Here is an 8,636-nt window from a genome sequence, read left to right as displayed (position 1 = left end):
GAATTAGCAAGGCATTAGAAATTTGCCCAATTTGATTCTCCAAGGTCTTGATAGACATCGCTTGACTCTTGAACTTGAGCCTCAACTCCTCAATTCAGATTTTTCACTAGATTATTACAGCTGAAGTTGTTGTCTTGATGCATATTGCAGTTGCTGAAGACCAGGAGGGTTGTATTGCTTTGCAGCATACTGCTGATAAGGCTGCTGAACCGCATTCTGAGTATTGTTCCAGCTGAAATTAGGATGATTGCGGTTGTTGGGATGATAAGTGGCTGGCCCAGGATGCTGCGACCTTTGGAAGTTGCTCATGAACTGAGCTGATTCATTAGAAATAGCACACTGATCAGTCTCATGCGCTCCAGTACAAAGTTCACAGACACTAGTGATATGATTAACTCCATAATTAGCCAAAGAATCCACCTTCATCGTCAAAGCCTTAAGCTGAGCAGCTATAGCAGTAGCTGCATCCACTTCCAGAATTCCTGCTACCTTATCCTGAGGTAGTCTCCGAGTAGGATTCTGGTATTCATTAGCAGCCATCAGTTCAATCAATTCATAAGTTTCATCATAGCTTTTAGCCCACAAGGCTCCTCCTGATGCTGCATCGAGCATGGGTCTAGAAGTAGCACCCAATCCATTATAGAAGCAGTTAATGATTATCCAGTCAGGAATCCTATGGCGAGAACACTTTCTAAGCATCTCCTTATAGCGATCCCAAGCCTCACATAAAGATTCTCCAGATTGCTGAGCAAATTGAGTAAGTACGTTTCTGATTGTAGCAATCTTCGCCGTTGGAAAGAATTTAGTTAGGAATTTTTGAGCAAGATCCTCCCATTTAGTGATAGACCCTGGTGGTAGAGAATGTAACCAACACTTAGCTTTATCCCGCAAAGAGAATGGGAAAAGCCTCAACTTAATAGCATCTTCAGAAACTCCATTGAACTTCAAAGTGTCGTAGATCTCGATGAAATCTCTGATGTGCATGTTAGGGTCTTCTGTCAGAAAACCCCTAAACTGAACTAAATTCTGTATTATCTGAATCGTGCTCGACTTGATCTCAAAGGTATTAGCCTAGATGGCTGGTCGGACAATGCTAGACTGAATATCATTAATCTTCGATTGAGAGTAATCCATCAAAGCCTTCGTATTCGCTTCTGGTCCTCCCATTGCAATAAGATCTTCTTCTTCAACTTTCTCCTCGACAAGAACTTCCTCAAAAACTTCCTTAGCTACTACAACTTCTTCCTCAGCTTGATCCAGTGTTCTCTTACAAGACGCGTATGCATACACGCTCGCTAGACTACCTGAAACACGACAAGGAAATAAGTAAGTAACAATGTCCGAGTCAATGAACTTAAACGACCATTGATGACAAACACATAAACTAAAAATTAACACCGAGTCCCCGGCAGTGGCGCCAAAAACTTGTTCAGGAAAAAACACGTGCTAATATTCACGCAAGTATACGCGATTGCAAGTAATATAGAATTATTTCTAGTTCGTTCCCACAGAGACTGGTTTAGGTTAATTTCAATCAATGCACTTATGCAAAAATGGTATGGTTATTATTCAATGGTAAGATGTTTAACAAATTGAGGTTGTTTATAACTACGATTAACTAAGAGATTATACTAAAGAACATTAACTAAGAGATTAGGAGGATTTTTTTACTATATGACACAAACATGGGATTCTAAATTCATTACTACTTCATTAAATAGCCTTTCTGTTCTCAGCCTTAGCATGCAATGGTGATTACACTAATCAGATAACATGAAAATATTAAACGCCAACTTTCATTGTACGAATACCCTACTACTAGACATCCATAAATTAGATAGAAGCTGAATATACACCAATTATATTGAGACCCTATATGCCTATAGTATTGGACAACATAACGGTTTAACACAAAAGTTATCTATCCTGATTACATTGGGAAAGTAAGATGGTTAAAATTACCTACGAATCACGCATATCAAATACATGAACCTATGCTACAATGGCAAGTTCTAAACCCCTAAATTCAATTTTGCTTCATTAGAGATTAACACGCTATCTTATAAGTTCGCGACACTCATAAGACGAATAAGCACAACCAATACTAGGTTATCATACAATCACCACACACTAAGGCATTGAAACAAATTAACTAAAGAAATCCATAAGTAAATTAGCTAGAACCCCACGATAACGATTAGCCCATAATCGGACTCATCATCAACGTGGGTTCCGATGAAAGCATGGTATAATAAATGTAGTCTTTATACTGAATAAATAATAAAACCAAGTACGTTACACAAGAGTATAGGTTCACAAATAAGAAAACTAGCATCCAAGATTACAAATTAAAACAAAGAATCACAAGAATAAACTAGATCCTCTTCGCCTTAGTTAAATTATGCCCACGGTCTTCTTACACCTTCTCCTTAAGCTCTGGTACGTATTGTTTTGAAAAATGATCATAAGTTATTATTATATATGTTGTAGAATCAACCAGGGCTTCAAACTCTCAGAATCCAAGTAGAAACAAAATTTTGCCATCCCGACCCGGCGCGGCCGCGCTGTAAATATGCATCCCAGCGCGGAAGCGCGCTACTACAGCGCGGGTGCGCTGACCTTCTAGAAAAAATACCGACTTTTATTTTCTTGCATGGTTTGAGCTGGTGATTTACAATCAAACTCCCGAGACATCTTCCTAACACTAATTTAACACCAATTTAGCATCAAAACAATGCTAAATCTCCTGAGTCCTTTATTTGTGCCTGAAATGCAAAAACACTACAAAAACACATCAAATACACAAATAACTCGAGTACAAAACACCGATTCAAGCCTTTATAGAGCATTCTAAGTGGACATAAATGCCACTTAACACAAGCTAGAAAAACCATGTTTGGGGGAAGAAGGTTCAACAGGGAACCAGTCATGACCGAGGAGATTCAGGCGTATTGGCCACCCCTTGGAGAGGAGAAATAGTTTCCGAAAATGACAGAGTTCAATGGGAGGGGAAATCTCGAAGACCATTATGACAAATATGAACTAATAATGACTGGCATGGGTCATAGCCAGACGATGTTATGTAAAATGTTCAAAACATACCTGAAGGGGGCAGTGTCAATGTGGTACAAATCACTTCGGCCACGGTTGATTCACTCCTATGAACAGCTGAAGGGAAAATTCATAAGGCACTCGCATCTATGCCGAAGAGAGAAGGACACCGAAACCCTTATTCACTGCTGATAGAGGGCGAATAATTCCCTAGGCGACTATATAGCCATGTTTAAGGAGGAAGTACGAATGGTGACCAATTTGAACAAAACCAAGGCTATGGGATACTTAACTACTGGACTGGATCCGAAAAAAGGTAAGAAGCTCTTGTCCTCACTTAATGATTATCCCCCAAAGTCCCTTAATGATATATATGTGAGGGGTGAGAATATCCTAAGAAAGATGGAGATTCTGGAGGGGTATAGAGAGCCCCGAAGAGAGGATCGAAACAGGAAATCCGGACGTTCTGACTATTCTCGAGGGTCAAATAGCGACCGAAGAGATGATCGTCAGAATGAGGGGAAAAAGTAGACTGACAAGGGATTAGAAAGGCGAAGAGATAGAGATTCGACTGCGTTCACACCCCTTAACGCACCGATCTCAAAGATTCTCCATGAGATCAAAGGAAAGCCAGGCTTTATTCGCCCTGCCAAAATGAAAATGGCCGATCAGAAGAAGAATGCAGAAAAGTATTGTTAATACCACCAAGATAAGGGACACAACACCGATGAATGTTTACATCTGAAGACGTTGATAGAGAAAATGATTAAAGTGGGAGAACTAAACGAATTTATAAGGGATTTAAGTGAAACTGGAGAAGACTGACACGAGAAACCCGAGGCCCGAAGAATTATATTGGGGAGAAGTGAAGACCATTTCGAGGGGCAGTGCTCTTGGCCTGGACAACCAGAATGCTAGGAAGAGAAATGCTCAGTAAGTCTATAATTTGTTTCAGTTCAGCCCTGCCAGACAAGCCATGCCCCTCTCCTTCACCGAGGAGGAGTATGAGGACATCATACTACCTCATGAGGATCCCTTGGTCATCAACCCCATAATTGGAGAGAATAAGATATGGAAGGTGATGGTAGATGGGGGAAGCTTGACAAACATACTGTTCCACCGGACATACACCAAGATTAACTTGGCAGGACTGGATATGGAGCCATGTCAGGAGGCACCGCTCAAAGCCTTCGGCAGACACCGCATCCCTTGTGAAGGTACAATCACTCTCCCCATTCTTATTGGTAAAATGCCCTATACTGCTGAAAAAGAGGTCAAGTTCTATATTATGAGAGTGGAAAGCCAGTATAACACATTCCTCGACCGATCATTCTTGTCCGCCTTCTAAGCTGTGGAATCCATACCTCACCTCAAGCTAAGTTCCCCACAGAAAGGGGGTAGGATAAATGAGGGGAGATCAGAAAATAGCAAGGATAATTATGCTCGAAGATCTTGACAAAGAAAAATAGTATAAAGAAAGTGATTCAAATGGGAAAAGAAAGCGTTCGGAATCCGAACCAAGTGGGAATAAACAATTGCTAAATATTAAGTTGAAGAAGTGGAAGAGGTCGAACTATACTCCCCATCGCTGAGCCGATGACCGAAGTGGAAAAGGTCAAACTATACGCCGGATGTTCGAGAAAGATGGTCCGCATAGGTAAAAATATGGAACCTGACCTGAAGGAGAATGTTATTGCAGTAGTAAGACAATACCATGATGTCTTCCATGGGGTCCTGAAGACATGCTAGGGCTTGATCCGAAGACGGACAAACATTGTCTAAATGTGAAGCCCAAGGCTCAGCTCGTTCGATAGAGAAAAAGGACATTTGCCACAGAACGGCAGAAAGTTATCGAAGCCGAAGTTGAGAAGCTGTTAGAAGCCAAGTTTATTGAAGAAATTGAGTATCCAGAATGGCTCGCCAATGTAGTGGTGGTAAAGAAAGCTAATAATAAATGGAGGATGTGCGTTGTCCGAAGGATCATTACCCCTTTCCGAGCATTGATCAGCTTATAGATGCCACGGCCGACCACCAAGTTCTAAGTTTCCTCGATGCTTTTTTGGGATACCACCAGATTTCCATGAATACGACAGACATCCTGAAGACAGCTTTTATTATACCGAAGGGAACTTATGCTTACATCAAAATGCCTTTCGGACTTAAAAATATGGGGGAAACTTTTCAACGTATGGTAAACAAGGTCTTTAAAGAATAAATCAGCCATAACATGGAATGTTATGTGGATGATATGATTGTTAAGTCACTTTTTTGAGACCATGCCGAAGACCTCCGAGAATATTTTGAAACTCTAAAGAAGAATAATATAAAGATCAACCCAAGCAAGTGCACATTCGGAGTTGCTAGTGGAAAGTTCTTGGGCTATCTGGTAAGTGAACAGGGTATAGAACCAGCCCAGAGAAGATAAGGGCAGTAATAGACATGGAGCCTCTGAAGTGCATTAGAGACATTTAAAAGCTAACAGGCCGACTGGTGGCACTTCGGCGCTTCATATTGAGGTCCGCCGAAAAGGCATTACCATTTTTTGCCGTGCTGAAGGGTTCGAAGGCTTTTGAGTGGAGTCCCGATTTCCAAGAGGCGTTTAAGCAAGTGAAAGATTATCTGACTAAGGCCTCCTGCTGATGAGACCGAATCCAAAAAAAATGCTACAACTCTACCTCGATGTATCAGACCGAACTCTGGGAGCGGTGCTAGTGAAAGAACATGAGGGTAACCAATACCCAATTTTTTATGTGTCTCATATGCTAAATGATGCCGAAACCAGGTATCCCAACGCTGAGAAGTTCGCATATGGGTTGGTTTTGGCCGCCCAAAAATTGCGATACTACTTCCAAGGGAGAACAGTGCAGATAGTGACCGATCAGCCACTCAAGAAGATTTTGACAAGAGCCGAAGCCTCAAGGAGGGTGGTCGTCTAGTCAATCGAGCTGGGTGAATATGATTTGGAGTACATTTTGAGAACATCTATAAAAGTCCAGGCATTAGCCGATTTCATGGTAGAATGCACTTTCTCCAAGAAAAAGGACCTCATGCCTGAAAAATAATTGATTCGGAAGCCGGGAAAATGGAAACTTTTTGTTGATGGGTCAGTAGCTGGATCAAAGTGTAGGGCATGCCTTATATTTTTGTCCCCTAATGGATTTAAAATCTGTGAAGCCATTCGGTTTACTTTCCCCCTCACCAACAACAAAGCTGAATACGAAGCCTTGCTAACTGGATTAAGCTTGGCGAAGAACCTCGAAGTAAAACATCTAAGGGTGTTGAGTGACTCCATATTTGTAGTGAAATACTTCTCGGGAGAATATGAACAGAGGGAGCCGAGAAATCGAGCCTATGCCGCCAAAGTAAAAGAACTATATTTATCTTTCCCATCGTTCGAACTAAGCCAAATTGCTAGGGAAAATGATAGCAGAGCTGATGCATTATCTCATCTGGCATCGACCGAGACGCAAAGTCTCACCGGATCCATTTATCTGACCGAGGTAACAGTTCCTTTGATCGATAAGAAACAGTGCATGGAAATCCACCAGATGATAACGTGGATGATGCCGATTTTAGCCTTCTTAGAAAAGGGAACATTACCCCTCAGTAAGAAGTTAGCGCAGAAAGTCAGACACAGTGCAACCAACTACACCATCATAAATGGGAAACTTTATAGGTGGTCGGCCTTATCACCGCTTCTCCGATTCCTGGATACGGAAGAGCAGAAACTTGCTCTAGAGACGGTTCATGAGTGTATCTGCGGAGAACCCCTCGCCGAAACGGCTTTGGCCTTCAAAATTCTCCGTCAAGGTTTCCACTGGACAACCTTAAGGGCTGATGCAAACCAATACATTAAGAAATGCAGGCAATGTCAATTATTCAGCCCAATCTCGAAGTAACCCTCGGAGAAGATGACTTCAGTATTGAACCCCATACCTTTCGCCATGTGGGCGGTGGACATCGTGGGAATCTGGCCGACTAGTACTAAATAGGCAAAGTATTGCACAGTCTCCATATGACTAAATAGGTGGAACCTCGTCCTTTGGCCACCATAACGAAAGAGGCGGCAAAGAAGTTCATGTTGAAGCATGTCATACTGAGGTTCGGGATTCCCAAAGTATGCGTATCTGATAATGGCAATCAGTTCATCGGAAACAAGTTCTGAATGTTTTCACACCACTTCGGAATCTAATAGAAATTCAGCTCTTTGGGACATCCACAATGAAATGGCGTCATCGAAGCGGCGAATAAGATTATTTTCGATGGCATTGAGGTTAGGCAAAGCAAAGGGGATGTGGGAAGAAGAGCCATCCTAGGTCTTATTGGCCTATCGAACAACACCAAGGTCGTCCACAGGAGAAACCCCCTCCGACTAGCTTATGGGACATATGCACTCCTACCAATTGAAGTGGGTCTAGAGTCCCATCAGACGGAAGTTTTTGAAATTGAAAGCAACGAGGTTGGCCTGCGAGCCAATATAGACCGCCTGGAGGAAGAAAGGGAGGCGGCCCATCAAAGAAATTTGAAATACCAACTACAGGCCGCCCAATATTATGATTCAGGAATCAAGAAACAAAGCTTTTTCGTGGGAGATCTAGTACTTCAGGAACTAGCTACCTCAATACACACTAAGAAATGCAAGCTTCAGCCAAATTGGGAGGGTCCTTATGCAATTTCCGAAGTAGTCAGGCCGGGAACATATAAGCTCAAAACCATGGTCGGGGAGCTTATCAAAAATACTTGGTACGCTTCTAGACTCTGAAAGTTTTTTTAGTAAGGCATACGAAGCCCTGTCAGTTCATTTTAGTTAATTTAATTCCGTCATTTAATTATGTATTACAATTTCAATTCCCTAAATGAGATGCATGTACAACATTTTATGAACACTTATTTCCCAATGAATGTTACATGTTTCTAATTTCCACTTTTATCTAACAATGAATTATACATTCCTAATTATATATTTCAAAAATCGAATTTCAACCTTCGGATAGGGGAAATAAACATGCGAAAATAATACTTATCCGAAGTCTTGCACTACGATGGAAATTTTTTACTGAGGCCCAAATTGAGGCCGAAGAAGTAAAACATTAAAATTTTACTAAGGACAAAATTGAGGCCAAAGAAGTAAAATATTAAAATTTTACTAAGGCCCAGATTGATGCCGAAGAAGTAAAGCAGGCCCAGATTAGGCCAAAGAAGTAAAACATTAAAATTTTACTGAGGTCCAGATTGAGGCCGAAGAAGTTAAATATTAAAATTTTACTAAGGCATAGATTGAGGCCGAAGAAGTAAAACATTTAAATTTTATTAAGGCCCAAATCGAGGCCGAAGAAGTAAAACATTAACATTCTACTAAGGCCAGGTTGAGGCCGAAGAAGTAAAGCATTAAAATTTTACTAAGACCCAAATTGAGGCCGAAGAAGTAAATTAGGGAAAATAAAGATGATATTAAATACACTAAAGAGAACAGAGAAATAGCGGAAATACAAATATTATAATACGCCCGGAGGCAATAATAAGATTGCCCGCAGGCAAAAGTGATTCAGCCCGAAGGTAACATGTTCATGATTAAACATTAACCA

The 8,636-nt window shown here is 41.2% G+C and overlaps 1 protein-coding gene and 1 non-coding gene across 2 annotated transcripts; both read left to right on the top strand.

Moving 5' to 3' along the window:
- Positions 1–670: 670 nt before the first annotated feature.
- Positions 671–777, top strand: LOC141662406 (small nucleolar RNA R71). Its single transcript, XR_012550524.1, has one exon. It is a non-coding gene; the product is annotated as a small nucleolar RNA R71 (small nucleolar RNA).
- A 3,250-nt stretch (positions 778–4,027) lies between these two features.
- Positions 4,028–7,813, top strand: LOC141660447 (uncharacterized). The gene is made up of 3 exons (XM_074467431.1): positions 4,028–4,268; positions 6,226–6,916; positions 7,330–7,813. The coding sequence occupies exons 1-3, from the start codon at positions 4,028–4,030 to the stop codon at positions 7,811–7,813; spliced, it is 1,416 nt and encodes a 471-aa protein (XP_074323532.1).
- Positions 7,814–8,636: the final 823 nt, after the last annotated feature.

Source organism: Apium graveolens, chromosome 5 (assembly GCF_009905375.1).
Source record: "Apium graveolens cultivar Ventura chromosome 5, ASM990537v1, whole genome shotgun sequence".
NCBI lineage: Eukaryota > Viridiplantae > Streptophyta > Magnoliopsida > Apiales > Apiaceae > Apium > Apium graveolens.
Note: the sequence above shows the minus strand (reverse complement) of the source record. Positions and strands in the feature narration are given on the sequence as shown.

Excerpts from the sequence above, each read along its gene's own strand:
- LOC141660447 (XM_074467431.1), top strand. The coding sequence starts at position 4,028 with ATGCCCCTCTCCTTCACCGAGGAGGAGTATGAGGACATCATACTACCT. Across the intron at positions 4,269-6,225 it reads ACACCGCATCCCTTGTGAAG|CCATTCGGTTTACTTTCCCC; the intron begins GTACAATCACTC and ends AAATCTGTGAAG. Across the intron at positions 6,917-7,329 it reads CAATACATTAAGAAATGCAG|GCAAAGCAAAGGGGATGTGG; the intron begins GCAATGTCAATT and ends CATTGAGGTTAG.